Source organism: Hesperophylax consimilis, chromosome 16 (assembly GCF_061612785.1).
Source record: "Hesperophylax consimilis isolate HC1 chromosome 16, BYU_Hcon_1.0, whole genome shotgun sequence".
NCBI classification, from domain to species: domain Eukaryota; kingdom Metazoa; phylum Arthropoda; class Insecta; order Trichoptera; family Limnephilidae; genus Hesperophylax; species Hesperophylax consimilis.
The window spans coordinates 32,627,774-32,647,770 of NC_142851.1; the positions used below are offsets into that span (position 1 = coordinate 32,627,774).

Consider the following 19,997-nt stretch of genomic DNA (forward strand, 5'->3'; position numbering starts at 1 on the left):
TTATTAATAAACCTTCTGAATTCGTATTTTTCCTATCACTTATTGACCTCTTCCTTAATATTTATCCCGCCAGGCGCCAACAAGCGTCGCATTGCACAATTTGGTACGGGCGACGTGCATGCTAGGTAGGTAATTAGGTACAAGTGCGCAATATCAGGGAATAAGGTATTTGAATAAGTATTTATTCTTGCTTGTACTCGTTGTTCCAAGTATCAAGCTAGCACGACTCACCTCTACCACTCACTCACCAATAATTAAATTAAAGTAATCACTATTTCCATTTCAGATCTCCTGTAATTATTGTTGGCAACATTGAACTTCGAATACCAGCTGATAAAAATGACAACTGCCCCGATGACATCAGTGTCATAATAATTGTGTTTGGATATTATTTTGTAAATAGTAATTCGTTTAAGCTATTTTTATCAGGTCTCTTCGTTTTTCTGGCTCATTAGCTAGCACGACATTTATGATACAGCGCGTAGTTTAATTTTTCTCCCAAGAAAAAACCCACCCAGTTAAATCACAAAGGAGTTGACAGAAAATAATGTAATGAATATAAAAATATTTACATTTATAAAACTAGACCATGGAGGCGAAATACATTTTATCGCTAAGTGACAGCGGGTCTGAGGAAGTTTTGGAGGTAAGACAAACCGTGATCAATATAATATCTTTGTTAATATTTCGTAAACATGTTTACATATTCACTGATAACACCTTTGAGCTATTTACAGTTTGAACAAAGAATCTTCTCTTAGTTTCATTCTAATGTTTTTTTTTTCAAATGCTTTTAATGGAAATTGTTTTTTCATTGGAAAATAGGAATTATTATCATACCTTGAAGACTCTGAAACCAAATTAACGGATGAAGCCCGACCCACACTCTCGGAACAATGTGTGGAATATTTACAGAGAAGCATCAAGTACAACCAACTCGCAACTTTGCAATACATTGAACATTTTAAACGCCGCAAGATATACACATCATCTAAAAGTGTGACGATAATTATCGATAACTTAATCCTGGATGAAATAGAGTCTTTATTAGAAATGATATTAGATTGTACAAATAACAACAGAAAACACAATACAGGATGCCTCCTCTCTATTATACCACACCTAGAAGTACATCCCGAGAGTCAAGAGCGAATCTTCAACGATGTTTTTCCAAAACTTCACAAGTTAATTCTGGCGGGCTACAGCAAGGAAACATACCTCAGTCTAATTGCACAAAAAGACCAAAGTGTCATAAAATCTTTCACGGAATATGAAATGAAATATCCGGTGCAATTTTTCTGGAATCTAGACCCAAATAAAATGATAGACCTGTGCTTTGGTTTCAAGAAACATTGGCTTTTAGAAATTCTATTCAACAGCCAGAAAGTTTTGACTGATGAAGGAGGCACTCTGATTCATTCCACACCGTTCATCAAAAAAATATGGCAACTAGTTTTGATCAATATGATAAACAATTGTACAGAAAATTGGGATATTTCTTCAAACCTTAGTACTCTCGAAAATCTCTTTTCTATCCTGGAATATCAAAATTGCGAGCAGAGCTTGCTGCTGTACATCAATGAGATATACAGGCAGTTGAATTTGATTAAGTTCTGTCTCAATAATTCGAAGAGAAAGATATTTTTCGGATGGTGTGAAAAGTTGCAAAATAACAGCGCTTTGTCGGTGATTTCGCAAAACTGTGATCTTTCGCATCTGGACTGGTTCAAGGTTAAACAAGCCCTCGCTTTAAACAACGACATGCTACTCAAATTGCAAAATCAACAGCCCAGCTCTAAAGAGCAATCTCAGTGGGACATCATGACGTATAATGCGTATTGCATCATGACCTCTATTATTGATATTATTTTACTTGAAATAGATGGCGCAAATGACAATGAAACAATGGCTAGCAAAATCGAAGAGGTTAAAGTTATGATTTCTAATCTACACCCCGTTAGTTACCGTTTGGAGATTCTTCAGAACATATTTTCGTGCCTGTTTTTACGTTATGAATATTTCTCAAACGAGGAAAACATGGTGGGACAACACATAGCTTCTCACTCTGATAGTTCATATTTCATAATGAAAAATAGTCTTTCGAAGCAATTTACCGAAAGCAGAGGGTTCGTGTGCAAGCCTACAATTGTCAAAGAAATTCTGAGTTTGGTGAAACATTCGTTGACTGATATTCAAAACAATAAAGTAACGAAAAAGACTGAAGCAGGGCACGAACGAATAATGAAATTATTTACAAAGAATGTTTCTAACGCTATGTACCGATGGCAGCTCATCACTAGTCTGAAGGTTGAGACGCCTCCGAAGCCAACGAGCATATCGAGCCTCTATAACGTGGCCCAGTTTAGTAGTGACGACGATGAATCAAGGAATGCAGCCCCTGCCTTGAAAAAGAAGGTTAAATTAAGAAAACGGCGCTGTAAATCAGTAAATGAGGAGTTTTTAAAATCATCTAAATTAGCAGAATTAGAAGGTAAGTAACGTTTTAAAAGTATTTTTGTTGTTATATTACCGTAAAATATTATGTACATTGAAAATCTTTTATAACTCTTTTGAAAGAGCTGGACAAAATTTCTTATGTGGGAAAACCTTTTTATTCAAATCGGATCATTGTAAAACTAACTCTAAACAAAATATGTAATAATTATTGCAAGCTGAATGAATGTGTTTTTCTGACATTTTGTCATGAGTAACTTTTTCTGTTATTTAGGTGATTCTGTTACGAATTTAATTTTTTCATTGAAGACTATATTCTCAAATGAAAATTTGAAACAGATTCAATTGCATCTAGGAATTGAACCCAAGACCTCAGCCTTGCCGGCTTTGCTCTATCTCTAGCTAATTCGACCCTATCTCTTCGGTTATATTTATCTGTATCATACCAATCACTTATATTATCTTAAATGATTAAATATTACAATTTGATCTTTTACTCATTAAGTTATTCCAAAAATTTAAATTATTTTGTTTTACAACCTGGGCTCATATTTTATTACAATATTTTTATTATGGTTTTTGTTTTATTTTATAATTCTGTTAATTTCTTATCACAAGGAGGAAATCTATAATTGGCTGTATTTTTGGTATAATGAGAAAAATGATAAAAATTGTACTGTTTTTTTTCCAAAGATTAACCCGCAGGGACCGGCAAGAAACAACACTAAATAAAAATATATTATTGTTAAAGCCAAGAGATTATACCATACTTGATAAAGTGATTTTTATCCAGTAGAAGTAATATCGCAAGGCAAAATTTTGCTTCGTATGCATGGGCATGGGAGTTAATAAATAAAAAAACTATGTTCCAAATTAGACTACTTTAATATTTCATTTTTGAAAACATTATTTAAACAACACTTCTTTAGTATGTACTTACATACTTACATGGGAACCTCGCATGAGGGTTTCATTGAATCTCTTTGAGTTTTTGCTGTAAATTTGAACGATTTCATAATATAATGAATATTAAAATGTTTTCAGCTGTGAAAGTGAATGATTACAATAATGTAGACAAACCAGACTTCATATCTCTGATGCTCTCTTCGCCCAGTAGCTTGCTGGCTATTTGTTTAGAAGCTGGAGAATTCTCTAAAGCAAATACCATTGTAGAGGTCAGTATATTTATCTTATATATTAATTGTTGTTATGTTATTACAATAACATAATGTATTACTATCTGCACATCAGATATAATAATAATACAACTCGTGTATGACATATATTTTACAGTTCATAATATGTATGTCCTGGGTCAGTTGAGTGACTGCAATAATTATTTAAAAAATTATACGTTTATGTATTTCTAATAATAAAATTTGAAGGCGTGTTTCATCACCTTTCAAAACAATTATTGGTTTTGGGATACATTCAGAAATATTCCATTAATTTGGATTTACATTAAGCGGAAATACACACAAATTCTCTACTTTCTGACAGCATCTTTAAGAAATGTATAATAAGATTGCAAAAGAGTGTAAATATGATTTTATGTACACAACAGTAATTATTGTATGTACAAGAGATAATGACATTAATTTCTGTACAATATTTTTTCAACGGAAATTGATAACAATACATTTATTGATCAACTTAATAGTGCATAATTTAGCCATCCAAATGCTTGAAGTTTTCATTTATCTATGTATGTATATTGTTCAATGTGAGTCACAAGTAAAATAAAGAGATAAGACTGTATTTATAAATTCTTTATGGACTTCTCCAAATCGTGGTACAGTAATGTTTCCCGTCTGGTGGGTTGGTAGCTCTCGTGCTCGGCAGCGCTGTAGCCCGGAGGGTTCTGTGCATAGTACTCCTTCATCTTGTCCGTTACTAACCTTGGGTGGCAGAGTGAACAGCAGAGACAGCAGCAGCACCAACCTAAAAAATAATTGTTTTACTCGGGCTTGTCCTAGTGAGGTTAAAAATTCTAACGTAAAAAAAAAGACACAATGTAAAGAAACAATAAAATAAACAAATTGCTGCCCCCAACCCACAACCTTTTTCACAATCGGTAAAATTGTCACAGCCTTATAGCCAGTAGCAATAGAAATCTGGCTACCGTGTAGAAAAGATTATCTCATTTATGCACCTCTACCCACAGTTTATATATTTATATTATACGCCCATACAGACTTTTATAAACATGTGATATACATAATATGTGTTATGTTTTGTAACTTTGCTTATTTTATAAATATATAAATAAGCTATTGCTTGCAAAATTAGATTTCGATTCCAAAATAATGCCATGATCATGAATTTCATTGACAGGTGAGGGAAACATTGTTAATTTTATATTGAAAGATGAAATGTTGATTTATTCTGAAAAATCTTTGTGGCATTTGCTAATGTTTAAATAAAGTTTGTTAAGTTTGCAACAATCTTGTAATTTATTTAATTTATATGTTTTAAAAGATCTAGATCGTTGACGAAAAGCGACACTTTAACATTATTATCAAATACAAGTATGTCATAAAAGTATTAGCCCTAAATGCCACCCTGACAAGTCACCGACCCTCACTGATACCTGCACATTATGCCCATGTTTGTTTCCTAGATTATGAACTTTATGTTAAGGAGAGCTGGCATTATCGTATTTGTAATGTAATATTTGGTTGTTGACCAAGTTAATTGATATATGTGTAACAACTTAAATATAGATATCAAAACTGTATCAATGAAGTTTGACAATTTAAATAAGAATATATGATGATGTTTAGGCTTACCATTTTTGCACCATAAGAAGAGTATCAAAATGGCTACTCCTAAGGTGATGAATCCAAATATTTTGAAGAATTTCGCAATTGTTAAGTGGTAATGGAGGCGTTCCTTTAACGAACATATTGAAAAGTCTATCCCCACTCTTCCCCAGCAAGCCTTGGTCTGGTTTAGCTCTGATTCCGGTACCCATTCTGGAAATGTTCAACGTTTGTGCACACATAAAAATAATCACTCCTACTGAAGTGCACGGCGATGGGTCGAGATAGTCCTGCTGGAAAGGTCAAATGTCTCCCTCGACCAGTCTGTCTTCGTTCCACAGTTGGTGGGCAGACGTATCCGTCACCAAGACATAGTCAAACCTCACCCCATGAACTTGGGCACCCCTGGTGAAATTATTAAATCTCTTTAGGCTCTAGTCTAGGAAGTCATATTTATACCAGTACTGCATCAAAATATAACTAGCCGTTGAAAATAATAGCTATATTCCTTCAACGCAACTGAAAAAAACAGTTATAATATAATATCTAAACGAGAATATTATTCAAAGCTGTCAACGATTAAACTGGCTACGTACGTATTGTTATTGTATTGGCGCCTAATAAATAAAAAGGGTTAACAGTCACACTTTATGAATGATACTATGCATAATTTAGAATAATTTAGAGTAATAGATTATGTACCTTCCTACTAGATGGTTTTTTGGATGTTTCTATCCAATATGGCCGATACGCAGCTCAAAGCTTCAAGCAAATTTATCGGTGCCAAGCAAACTTTATTTTTCTAATATAAAACACAATCAATGCACAACCAACTGCTTGCACTATCCTTGGATGTATAATTTGGCATTAATAATAAATTAGTTGATCATATTCTGGTATTTCGGCATAAACATAATATTTTTAATGGTATTGACGTATTTATTAGTTTTACGTCTACCAAGCCAGAACCGTATCAATTTAATATATTTGTTGATATTACACCAATTAATTATGGAAAGTACCTGAGTGTTCACCTAAACGGGTTGCTCAATATAGCCAAAGCCATTCAAGCAATGTTTGGATTCCGAATGGTAGTCTGTCGAGGACATGGAATGACAGCAGTTGTTCATAAAGTTCACATTCTGCAACGCAGACGCAGTACTGGTATAAATATGACCTCCTACGCTAGAACCTAAATAGATTTAATCATTTATTTGCTAATGGATACAGAAAGCAGACAGGTTATTTCAAATAAACTGACTCTTATTAATAGTTTAGGCTTGGAAAAGATACGACTTTGTATGTAGAGGACACTATATTAAAAACCCTACAAATTGCATTATTTTACAGTTGCTATTTTATCCCCCATTATTGTTTATTTATTTATTTGTAACAAAATTAGAGTTGATATTTATTTTTAACTAGCTGTACCCCGCCACGCGTTGCTGTTGCAATGTTGTGTCAAAATCAATTGTTTGTTGTGTGTATTGTGTCAATGGATGAAGAACTTTCGGAGATTTAAGATTTTTAACAAATGAACCTTTAAATTTTTATTTTTATTTATAGACAGATAGTAAAAAAATTAAAATAATTTTGTCATCACCTTTCCAAAACAGTTTTTAGTTTTCGTATACATTCAGAACTATCCCATTTATTAGGATTTTATTGAGAAGCGGAAATACACACAAATTCTCCGACTTTCTGACAGCATCTTTAAGACCGGTCGTGTGTTCAATTCCTCGATTGGCTAAGCCCTCCATCACAACATAGGCAACATTTTCTGCTTACGGTGGTGGTAGTAGGAGATTTTCAAATATTGTCAGGTTATCCGTAACCCAGGAATGTTGTATTTCTTTAAAAAAAAAATATATATATTTATATATATATATATATATATATGTAGATAATTTTCTCAGTTTACCCGCGTAACGTAGTCCTTAAAAGGACTTTTTAACTCCTGACGTTTCGGACACATCTCACTGTCCATCTAAAAATTTTAATTATAAAGTCTTAATTGATTAAAATCCCCCAAAAACAGCATTTCCTAAATTCTCAGAAGTACCTCCAATTAGTTTAAAGCAATCCAATCAGGTCCCTACACATAAACCGCCTGATATTGCCGGCCCCGCCCCTACCCCCTCCACCGTCAAATCAATTTCATCCCGTGTACTCCGTCCTAGACATAATAAGAATTGATAAGCACTCACTTAGGTTTTGATTTCTGGATCGAACAGACACGCGAAAGCGATCAATTTGAGACAAAATTCAAGACATAAGGCCTCTGAAGATGGACAGTGAGATCTGTCCGAAACGTCAGGAGTTAAAAGTCCTTTTAAGGACTACGTTACGTGGGTAAACCGAGAAAATTATTCTATATCTTACACCTGTGAAAAAAACCATAACATATCTAGTAAAAAAGTATTGACCGTAATATATATAGGTTTAAAAACGAAATTATCAACAATTCTTTATATTTTTTTACACCGTTATTTATAATGTCTCGGACTGTGAAGGTGAAAGGTTTCTGACTTTGACGGATAAGATTAGCTAAAAAGATGAGTTTTAAATTTAGCACTAAATTCTCTCAACTTTGTGATCATTCTCAAATCATGTGGCAGTTTATTTCAGGCTTTAGATCCTGACACTCCGAAAGCACACTCACTTATCTGGTGTAATGGATATATTGTTTTATAATTATTAGTTATGTGTTTTAGTTTAAGAAAGCCAACCTGTTGTTGTTGGAAGCGTTGGCAGTTTATCAATCCCGTCAAAATATATTTTACTCAGTCTCTCGTAGTCATAACCTAGTTCATAGCCGTCCTCATCAAATAATACACTTATTTTTTCACCAGTTGAAGTTGCATTGTTTTGAGTTGTTTTTCTGCCAAGGACACTGTATTCACACACCTAAAAACAAATACAAATCCCATTTTAGTCAATGTTAACCTCTCCAGCATTTTAGGTTCATATATGACCGGGCGCTCATATTTTATAAAAGTATTTTTATCTTTTTTTCTATCATGCGGAAATATGTAATTTTTTTGACGTTAGAAAGAGAAATAATAATTCTTTCCAGTTCACCTCAAATATTTATACAAGCCAAAATGAATAATTCATATTTCACGTCTCCGTCGTAACAATAGGTTTAACTTTATAATTATTTCTTATTTTTTATAATATGAACGAGATAACAGTGAAGTTACAGTTTTCTTACAAATTACCCAAAAAAAACAATGTATTTTCTAAATATCGAGTGCTCGCAATTTTTCTACAGTTGGAATTAAAAAATTAGGTAAAAATGTGGTGAGCGTTTTTGACAACATTTTTCATGTTTGATATTAAAATTTTATTATTTAGAAACAGTTTTGTTTATTTTAAATGCTTATACCGGAAAATAATTTTATCTAGTTTCTAAAACTGTATTTTTTTTTACGGAAAATTAAAAAATAAGATGTATATAGCGCATTTGAAATACACAGAAAACATTGCAAACTGAACAAAGTGATGAAAGTACTGAAGGGTGGATATGATATGTAGCCATGTAATATATTTAATAACCATCTCCATACAAGCCGTTTTTCTTGGCAACTAGGCAATGACATTACAAACATATACTCGCCTCACGAAATTAAAATAAAATATGGCAATAAAGTTTCCAATAAATTCTTAATTCAAACGTTGTTCACATATGACAAAGATCAAAGAATATATGTGTATGAACGTAATAGATACAGGACCCGGCAGCATTTACGTACTTAAAAGTTGCGTTGAATTCTACATTCCACATCACAGGTGATGAGATGACACTACACTTACTCGCTTACACTAAGACAAATACGGTACGATATGACCTACTGTCCTTCTTATACTTATTTGTTGCTATGTTCGCTATCTCATTTTCTGTAATGACGCTTAAAATCCTCGAGAAATAATTGAATTATTTATAATAATAAGCAATATGTGTTTATTTACTAATGAATTTTAATTCCTTGGCTTTGTACCAGTGTTTGCCGTGTACTGGAAACATTTTCTCATCACACATGAGGGCGTTTTGGCACTCATTTACGCATTTTGGTTAGAGATGGCACACAACTTCACGCGACACGTGACAGCTTTTTACTATGTAAATCGAAAGTACGGCAATTACCGTCTCTTTTGCTTGCTGATTTGAGACTCTACAACGTGTCTATAGGTTTTGGATAAATATACAGAAAATAGGGACACGGTTAAAGCCAATACGCTATATTATGCGTGCATAATTTGGGCGTGGCATATATGTATTATATGTTGGGATGACAAACTATGCTATGATCTTCCTCAGGAGAGGGGGTCAGATCAATTGGGGGACTGTCGCGGAATATCATTTCATTGAATGGGATCTGTCACTTTGACAGATGACAGCCGCGTAATTATGACGCTCCGGTAAATTGTTCTGACCTCTCTTCTCTCTCTTCTAGGCATAATTTTAAAATATCGCCGGGCTAGCAGATTACAGCGCATATTGTCGCAACGCCAACACTTATAACACATCATATCTTTAGGTGTGACAGGTCTGTATGGGATTGTATGGTGAGCAATATGGAGTTATACGCTTTGAACTTATAGCGTAATCTGTCACCCCCTTCATGAAGAACACTATGTATGAGTTAGATAATAATGAGAAGTAAGTATTTCAGTATCCGGAAATGGAAAAATGATGCATTTTAATAGTTTTTTTTGTTAACCCTTATGCATACTGTTGCAAAACTGCAACATACCGTTCAAACCACCTTTAACTCTTTGGTGTATACTTAATGCATGCCGTTTTAGAATTATCAAGTTCACGGTAATATATTTTATCGAGTGGCATCACCTTTTTTTTCAAAATTTTTTGTCAAATGTCACTTTTTCTTTAACAAAGTGAAGATTCTCAAAAATTGGTTGGAGGTTTGAATTATAGTTTTGTTTTGCTGTTATTATTTTGATTTTCTTAGGTAAGTAGATACAATAATACAATACTTATATGTAATAACTCGTATTTTTCCGGTACACTTATTAGTTTTGAGAATTTTTTTTGGTTTTTTTTTTTTTTTTTCATACATAAATTGTTCATATTAATTTTTATTAAATACATGGTGTTGTAAACTTGCAACAATTTTTTTTTAATCAAATATCATTAAAAAATTACAAAAAATAAAATTCTTTATATTTCCTTGCATATGCATGTAAATATCTACAAAATATATTTTTTTCCAGAAAAATTAATAAATCATGCATTTAAGGGTTAAAATTAATATCGATTTTTCGCTTGGCGACCGTTGTCATTGACGTTAAAGTTTTAAGGTTACTTTTTCTTCTCTTATTTAATCCAAAATATTAACCTATGATTCTAAAGTAGGTTCTTACAAATACTTACTTCTCGTTGTCATCTAACTGATACAAAGTGTTTTTTTTCTATTAAAAGTGCGTATTAACCATGTACTTGTTTTCTGTATCTTTACCAAGTTTTGTAATGTCATTGACCAAAGGTCTTTAAGTTCTCATGGCTACAACCGATATTGTCTATACAGCGTCTTTTTGACGTTGTGTATATGCAGACCTTTATTCAATAAAAAAATTGCCATAAAGTACCTGTGAAGAAAGCAAACACAATAATTGAAATGCAATAAACATGTTTCGGCTTTAAATTATTTTTAAATGCGTTAATGTCAAAGTCAGATTTGACAGAAAGCTCTTTTTAAATTCATTTTTGACAGCTGCTATGAATATTGTACATGTTTATTTGAATCTAGAACACTCTCCATAAAAATAGTAACTTGCATTAATTTAAAAATGCTTATTTTATTTTTCAGATTTATGACATGGGCGACACTGAAGGATCCATCGAGGTTTCATATACGGAACGGTTTTTGGCCACTGCAGCGCAAGTCAGAAACAGTGTCATGTTCTCCGATGGCAGCTCTACTGGAAATGTCCAACAAATCGGGCAAATAGAAATTCTCACCGGAATGTCAGTCGTATCAGCAGCTGTAGTCAGTTTAGTGGAGAGTTTCCTCTCCACAAACCGAGCTCCATACAATTACCAGATATCAGAGCTGGTCCATACCTACCCTCAACTTCAGCTTTACGACCACAAGAACTCTACATTGATCTCAATAATAGATCTGCTTTTATCAACAGGAATTGATAGAAATATCACTTACGGAGTTATCAATGTCGTTGAAAAGAAATGTCAAGACTTGAATGTGTCAACTGATCTTGATTCTAAACAGTATGATTTCCTGGTATTTATTAAAAATATGATCAATATCGTTTATGATACTTACCAAGATACAAGTTCTTACGCAAGAAATTTGGGTATTTGTGACATCTTACGATGTGATCAAATTCCACTGAATTTCAAAGAGTGCACAATGCAAAAAGATTTTTTGAATCAAGTGTCCACTTTCTGCTCAGAATTAAATATCAATAATGAGGATGCTGAAGAGTCCGTGGAACAACATAGTTTGTCTGAAGAAACCTTGTTGAATAACTATAAATTCTTACTACACTTTGTCCCATTTTCTGGTAAGGACATCTTTGACATTTACGGTTCCGGTAACAATAGTGGTGATTGCGCGTATCTGAAATCATTCCACACGTACTTAAAAAGTGTATCACAACTTTTGACTTTCAACAGTCAAATTGAAGACTCAACCAAACCTGAAATAAATTTGAATGTTTTGAATCTCCATCTGCACAAGATCATAGGAGACTTGATATTTGAACAGAAAGTTCCAATCGATAGCATCGAATCTATATGCAAAAATCTCGGAATTAACTTGACCCATAAAATTGTTTTGAATTGCTGTCCAGCTGTCAAATGCAATACGGCGCCATCTTGTACTTACAATGAAAAGTTTAGTCAACTGGTTGACTTGGTTGCAAATTCTGACCCTAAAGCAATTGAAATGGACTCAAGTTTCGAGTCTTTGGAAATTTCATCCGTTTGTCGCAAACCAAATAAGGCTGTCATCACGCATATCCTAATTCACAACTGGGTTATTGCTAATCTAGTAAAAAAGATCCATTCTGACTCTTCGGAACATATCTTGCAGCAGAGCCTTGATGCACGAACAAGGTTTTTAGATTTCTATTTGCAAGAGGAAAAGTTTGATGTTTTGAAAAACATTTACTTCAGGAATAAACCTTTAACTGCGTTACAGACGTCACATGACTTAGATCTTGTCTTTAACTATCTACAGAGTCTACTAAAAAATGGAAAACTAAAGGACTCTTTAGAATTCATTGATGCATTACCTGAACAGCAAGTTTATTCAAATGTCTTCTTCAAAAGTCTCAGAGATCAGATCCTTCTCAAGTTGTCGGTTCGAGATGACGATGAACACAACTGGAAATACTTCTTGTATATCTCAGAGTTTGAGTTGCAAATTGCCAATGTGCTGCAGAATCTGGTGAACTGGCCTTACGAAGGGGCAACTAAGATACTGGAATTTGTTTGCTATAATAAACACTCGGTGGACGAGGCCTTGAAGGAGCAGTGCCAAAGGTGGCTCTCTAATATTCCAATTTATGAAAAGGTTTAAAAACTATTTATTATTCACATCTATGTTACCTTTTGCATTGTTTGAATTTATTTCCTGACTAATTTACATTATGGTTCTGCCTCTTGTAATCTGTTGTAACTTTTTTTTGGTTATAAGCATTTTTTTATGAGAAAGAGGAAGAGGATACAATATAGCTTTACAAATAATGGCTCTCTTTATTATTTAACATTTTAATGTAGTGCTTTTAGTGAAAACATCACCTAAAGGGCACTTTACATAAATTTGTGCAATTTGTAAACTAGGTTAAACATAGTTATCGGTATTCGGTACTTGACGGCTACATCAAAACTAAAACCGGAAACCACATTAATTAAATTAATCACTATGCCGAAATGCCGGCTTTAAAAGAGAATTGACGCAGAAGACGGTATAATTCCCCAAAAATAATACATAAACTTTTTTTATTTTAAGATTTCGCAACATTCTCCAGAAAGTACTTGGGCAACAATATATTCCCTTTCCACAGAAGATCCAGAAACAGTGTTACAAATATTGATGGATTCACAACAGGTAATTTTAAATCTGCTTCTGATAATTGGCGTCACTCAGAAGACAATCAAGCTGAAATAATATTCCAGCTTTTTTCTGTCTGGTATGAATTTTTTGTAACGCAACATCAGAAGATGATATTATATTACTTATCCAAACGAGCGATAGCTACACCCCTTATTTTTATGAATTTTTAACTTTCTCCGAATACCAAAAGATGTCGCTAATATTCCTTTCGTGGAATATTCTACATAATGTTGTGTATCAGTTTCTGCTTGTAGACGCAATTTAATTTTTTGTTCTAAATATTGAACAATAAAACCTAAAAATATGAGAGTAAGCAGTTTATATGTTTCCATATATATTCGTAGGTATGATTATTGGAATGAGCGCCTCCAAATCCAAAACTGATCGCCCGGAAATATCTATCGCTCGGTGGTTAATATGTTTTTCGTTACAAAATAGTTTGTGAAACTCAGGCAATGCCAGGTAGTGCCTAACTACTACTTATCTACAGTAGGTGTGTTTTTAAATTTCCATACTATTTATTAACCATAATAATAAAAATAATATCAATTTTCAGTTCAACCTTTGCCTCACGTGGACAGATCTGCACCAAGTGTCGACAAATATTAAGAATCTAGTCACTCACAGCCTCGTGAAACAGTGGCTCGAATCTCCACACGACCGCCCCGTTGAGGAATTGACCGCCTTACTGTCGGAAATACCCTCCCAGCAGGCTATCTCCCTCTGCAACGACATGATGTTTAAAATCAGGGACCTGTCCGTCTTAAAAACAGTTGTAGACTTCTTAGTCCTCAATACATATGACGGAATCTTGTATGATAATATCAATACTGGTATTGCGCTGCTCTCTGAAATGGAAACAAGCGAAAAGGTCTACTTTTGGGACATCATCAACAAACCTCTACTCATCATCGAGCAATACCTAATGAATGCAAAACTTGATAAGCTTGCGAAATTGCTTGAAGCAATCAAACCCATACTTAAGACGGATCAAGTCGGCGAAAATCTTTACTACAACATATCACTGATTAATACTATGAATATATCTGTGAATGCCGTTGATGCATTGTTAAGGATATACGCTTCGAAAGCTTTGGATTTGAAATCAACGAAATCGCTTCGGCTCTCAACACAACTCTCGAATAAGCCTGATGAAATGTTTCTGCAGTCTATTGACTCGATTAATATAATGGGACATGCGGGGACATTTATAATGCCGGAAGAAGTGCCTCCCAGAGATCAGTGGGTACCGGATAATCACACGGATCGGTGCATGTCGTGCGAGACGACCATCTTCTCTATCCTCATAAGGAGACACCATTGTAGAAGATGTGGGAGATTGGTTTGCTATTCGTGTTCCAGGCACAAGATGCAGGTAAGAAACAAACCATGTCTGTGAATGACTCTATTGAATGCCAACATGTCTGTAGCGGATATCTGAGGATACCTCGCCATTATTAGCTCACCATATTTGCCTTGATTTTGTGGTATTTTGAACCTTAAAAAATGCTAGCATACTAAAATATATTTTATTCTCTCAGCAAGAAAATAATGTATATTGATATTATTCTAGCTTGTCGTTTTGTCACTTGCATATATTTTGTGTCAAATGTCATAATTCCGATTTTCAAAGTCTTTGTACATTATCTCTGTACTGTATTTATTTAACCCTTTCAGACCTGAATTAAAACTGGTAGTGGCAGAACATATTTGATGGTTAAAAAATTATAACATTTTTTCCAATTTAAAAAAATGACTAAATAAACATTGAAAAAAATACCTTGAAAACTTACATTTTTTAAAAATCGGTCGAGATTGAACACAAAAATCACATTTCAAAATATAAAAGGGCCGAGGCGCATGAGAAGCGCAGGCTAGGGATGACATCCGGGGCCAGGGCGCTGATGTGATTCCGTGGAGTCCATGATAACCCATGGCCTCTTGTAAATGTCCATGTAACGCCGAGTGTAGTAGGTAGGTGTGTGGGGTGGAGTAACGGCCGGGCGCGGCACGGAGAGCCGGCCATAGCAGCCGCTCAGTAGGCAGCGGACGTTCGCAGGGCCCGCAGGTTGCTCACTGTTATAGCCACCCGGTCGAATATTCTGGCGTGTAGGTAGATGTGATATACCTACAATGGTTCGCTAGAGGGTTCTGGGCGAACATTCTAGTAGCATCGTTGCAAATGAAAACCGCTGATTTTTATTCGCTCCAGGTAGGGAGGAAAAAATTCTTTAATTTATGTCTTTTCAAGTATACACACGGTCCGAAAGGGTTAAAGGAAAACTTGATATAATTTATGTTTATTGTGATTTACGATTATTTTGCTGGGAAATGTAATAAACCTCAAGAATATTACATAAAAACATTTCTCTGAATGTGAAAACTACATAGGATAGATATATACAATATTTATTAATATGTAAATGCATTATCTGGCAAGACAGTACAATTTATAAAAACATTACGAAAATAGTGTCAGTCGTGGGAGCTTAGCATTTCAATTGTTAAATTAATATTTAATTCTTTAACATAATTTTCTTTATGTTTACAGATAAACAACCTTTACGACAACATAAAAGTGCGCGTTTGCCGCGATTGCCACGCTCAGACCATCAGCAAGTCGGAGCACTCGTTCCTGCCCGACCGATCCACCGGTACCGGGCAGCCGGGCAGCGGATCGACCTACAGCGATGGGACCTCCATGGAGTGGTGCCTGACCGCAGATCCCCGACACAACCAGGAGGTCAGGAAGGAGTTTGTGTACGAGTTCTCGCCTAATGTGACGCTCTGTCTGACCATCATGAAGATGCACACTGTTAATTTCGATTATCCGAGGTTGGTTTTAAATTATATTACAGATTTTTATTTGAATTCACAGGACTTAATCAGAACTTATTACAAGTTTATGACTCAAGAAATACCCAACCATATTCCTGTGCTTCTGGTATTTTGTCTTTGTTGTCGGGTTCCACAGACATAGGAATTAATAGACGAGAAGATAATGGCGAGGGGTAAAATCAACTGTTGAAGAACGAAGGGAGTGAAGCTGACTGTGATTCGTCAATAAATCAATCTGACAGTAAATAGGCATCTCGCATTATAATATCACCATTTACTTCTTAAAAGTAAAATCTGCTTATGAATGAATAGACATTTTTACATGGGAGCGCAAATTACTCGCCACGTTATGAACAAATTTGCGAAGTCCAAATTCGGCAAAAAAATTCGGTTCTATTTTCAGAGTCGAATATTTCGTTTAAGTATTTAGTTAAGACACTTTTATAAATGTTCATAATTTACTTCCCAGCAACCAACCAGCTTTGTGTTTCGCGTCCAGACGTTTCTCGATGTGATAGTAACAACTGATTCATATTATACGATGTGAATATGCTTAAAATAAAGTAAAATAATGCTTATATATGGAATGTAATACGACAATTGGGTTTATTCTCTTTTTCACATCTATTTTTACAAGTTTTCATAGTACAAGTCAACATTTTGCCGTGTTATTTCGTAAAATGAACCGATGATGCCTCGACCATAGTTCGCACAAGAATGATGACGTCACATTTTCAAATTTCACTTGAGGCCATACGCGAGCACAGCCGGCTCCAATGGAACCGGTATGGGGAGTGGGGATAATACGCTTTTAATCACTTAGGGCAGGTCTACTAATATTCATATGTCTATGTCGGGTTCATATTTTGACTTTGTATATTATGGTATAATTGTGACATTAGTGCCACTGCTTAAAGTAACACAAATTACCCTATATCATTTCTGTGCGCCTTATATTTTGTTCCTGTCAACGGGTTCACATTTTAACGTTTATTATTTGTACCTATTATTGTAATCATTTATAGTCTGAATTCTCGACAAATCAGTTCCAATTTTGAAAATGGCAATTAAAATAGTTTTCTGTTAAAAATGTTTTATTATTGGTTGGTACTCTATTGCTTTTCTGAATTCTCCAAACAAACACCAGAGTCACATCTGAAATTACTATTTTTAATAATTAAAACATTATGTGCTTTCAGATTCCTGCTGGACCGCAGCGCCGAGCTGTCTCTCGTGGCCGGCAGCGGTGGCGGGGCAGGCGGGCGGGAATTACTGCGCATGCGGCGCGCCCTGCTGCTCTGCTGCACCGTGCTGTATTCACGCCCCCTGCCCGCGCCCACTGCCCGTGCCCTGGGAACCCCAGCGCCACCCAGCCAGAGCGCGCTCGCCCTCACCGAGACAGCGCTGGCGCACACCGAGAGGCAGCTGGCAGCTACCGACGCGTTTGCATTGCTGGTGTCGCACGGGTGCCACGATATGATGCCGCAGGAGGATATTTTGGACAGTAAGTTTAATCTAATAAGAGTATCTTTAACCTGTACGCCGCTACAAGCATTTATGTATCTGCGAATAAAATGTGCCTCCAGCGCTATGTGCATGTATTTATGCATTCGATTATGTGACGAATTGAACAGGTAAGTGAACCCAAAAATCGTTTGAACCTTTATTTTACTGACATTTGGCATTGACCATTTAAAATGTTCTTATTTATCGTTAAAGAAAAATCAGAAAATCGCGTCTAGGAATCGAACCCATGATTTTAGCCTTGTCGGGACTAAGATCATTGCTGCTCTACCACTGACTGGCCTTAATCTGGCACTAATCTGACCCTATTTCCTTCGGTCATATTATGAAAAAAAAAAAAACGGATATATTTATCCAAGACACTAATAGATTGCATTTAGTTCGGGAAGAATCTTGCGATCGTACATCAAGATTGCAGCCAATAAAAATATGCATTAAGAAAATGAAGATAATGTCGGTAGTACTTAGTCGAATTATTATGCAGTTCAATATGACCAAAGGAAATAGGGTCGGATTAGCTCAGTGGTACAGCAAAGCCCCGTATATATATTGAGATATCTCTATAGATTACCAAATGTTTTCCAACATCAGACAAAAACAAAAACATTTAGTCATTTGGCCCAACAATTTTTATTTTCTATCGACCACGGAAAACAAAAATAATGTGGCCTTGCCCCCAATGGTTCATGTTTGTACAAACATTTGGCTCAATATTTGTGGTAATATTGTCGCTGGAGACGCAACTTTCGGGGAAGAATTGCATTTCCTCTTTTTTCAAAATCCGTTCTTCATTCAATGAGGTTGTCTAGTATTTTTTTTTTTTTTGTATCCCAAAATGTATTTAATTGTAATTGTGTGCAATAGTGGCCTGTGAAGTCACACGCAGTACAATTCATAATTCGAATGGCAGTGCTGCAGTACCATCACACAGTGCACGTGACGCCACAGGTATAAGGGGTGGGTAGGAATCCGAGGGTCAGTGTGTCCAGGAGTGACGGATGTATAAATCCATTTCTCCCATTGCGGTGCAAGGCGACGGATCGATAGTGTCCTGTTGGAGAGATCAAAGGGTCTCCCTCAACCTGTGTCTCCCGATCCGACGTGCCACGCAATAGCTGGACAGACTTATCCGCCGCCAAGACTAAGACAAACCTCACCCCCATGAACCTGGGCACCCTTGCTAAGTCACCAAATGTAGCAAACCACTTGGGCTGACATATGGCAGAGGTATTGGTTATCCAAAAAATGGTTCCCGGGGCAGCGGGACCCATACCTTTAAATTGTAACTATTCAGTATTTTACAAAAATTCTAAATGTTCTGTTCTCAGAGTGCTTTAATTAATATGATACATTTTTAAATTTCATTGTAGAAGACTACATTGCTATGAACTCTATGCTCCGTGCTTAAAATATCATCTTTTTTTTTCCAGCTCATTGTGTTCGACGCCTTCTAGAAGCAGAAAAATGGGAGCTGGCCCTCGAAATCTCCACAAAGTTCAGCATCCCTCGACTCGGCGTCCTAGCAGCCTGGGGCAAGGGGTGCCTCAAGGCGGGCTGCTTCCATCAGGCCCGGCAGAAGTTCGCCCTCTGCTTCAAAAGCTCTCCCTCCCACACGTCCTCTCACCAGGCCGAAGAGTCAGAGCCGCTGCCCAATAAGTCCATCATGAGGCTGCGGAAGTTCAGCTTGAGCTCCTCCACCACGCAGCTGGATTCGCCGAGAAATCGAAGCAATCCGGCTTTGCTCGAGGAGATCATCTCTCTATTGGAGAACATCAGCTATCCGCTGAATAATGCTATCGTCAAGAAGGCGGAGGCAATCACAGTAAGTGATTATAAAGTACACACTGGGTAATTTGACCATGAACAATCACTGGTTTCTTGAATTCTTGACACATCAGCTCCAATTTTGAAAAGAACAATTAAAATAATTTACTATCCAGAATTTTTTTATTTTAATGCAGCAAAAACTGTTGAATGGTGTGCTCCGCGTCATGAAATTCTTCATCAATACTACTCATATTTTTCATCTTGAAAATTTTTTCAATCATGAGCCATGGAGCTATGAAACATATTTGAAAATTTCAAAATAAGACAAAACTACGCCATAATCTATATAAATAAAAATGTTAGCTTGTTGAAAATCTTAAATCTCTGAAAGTTCTTCACAGATTGCTTTGAAATTTATGATACAACGTTGCATTCGAATACGCATGTGTTTTTATATACCTATATTATATAGATGTCACCTGTGACTGGTAAAAACATGCTTCTTTGAAAAACAGCGCCATTTGTTGGACGTAAAATCAGCACGCGCTAT

General features: G+C 35.5%; 1 protein-coding gene and 1 long non-coding RNA gene across 2 annotated transcripts in view; one reads left to right on the forward strand and one right to left on the reverse strand.

Annotated features, from left to right (window-relative positions):
* The first annotated feature begins 334 nt into the window (after positions 1 to 334).
* The window catches only part of Sptz (zinc finger FYVE-type containing 26 spastizin), a 33,171-nt gene continuing 13,508 nt past the window's right edge, over positions 335 to 19,997 (forward strand). The window contains exons 1-9 of the mRNA XM_089641146.1: positions 335 to 646; positions 826 to 2,491; positions 3,499 to 3,629; positions 11,048 to 12,775; positions 13,214 to 13,312; positions 13,875 to 14,693; positions 15,870 to 16,153; positions 17,356 to 17,660; positions 19,111 to 19,502. Coding sequence (XP_089497272.1) covers positions 590 to 646; positions 826 to 2,491; positions 3,499 to 3,629; positions 11,048 to 12,775; positions 13,214 to 13,312; positions 13,875 to 14,693; positions 15,870 to 16,153; positions 17,356 to 17,660; positions 19,111 to 19,502 — 5,481 coding nt within the window. The 5' untranslated portion in view covers positions 335 to 589. The remainder of the gene's footprint in view (positions 647 to 825; positions 2,492 to 3,498; positions 3,630 to 11,047; positions 12,776 to 13,213; positions 13,313 to 13,874; positions 14,694 to 15,869; positions 16,154 to 17,355; positions 17,661 to 19,110; positions 19,503 to 19,997) is intronic.
* Positions 3,641 to 6,318, reverse strand: LOC149417056 (uncharacterized). Its single transcript, XR_016303422.1, has 3 exons — positions 6,239 to 6,318; positions 5,244 to 5,429; positions 3,641 to 4,395 (listed from the first exon to the last, which is right to left on the reverse strand). It is a non-coding gene; the product is annotated as an uncharacterized LOC149417056 (long non-coding RNA).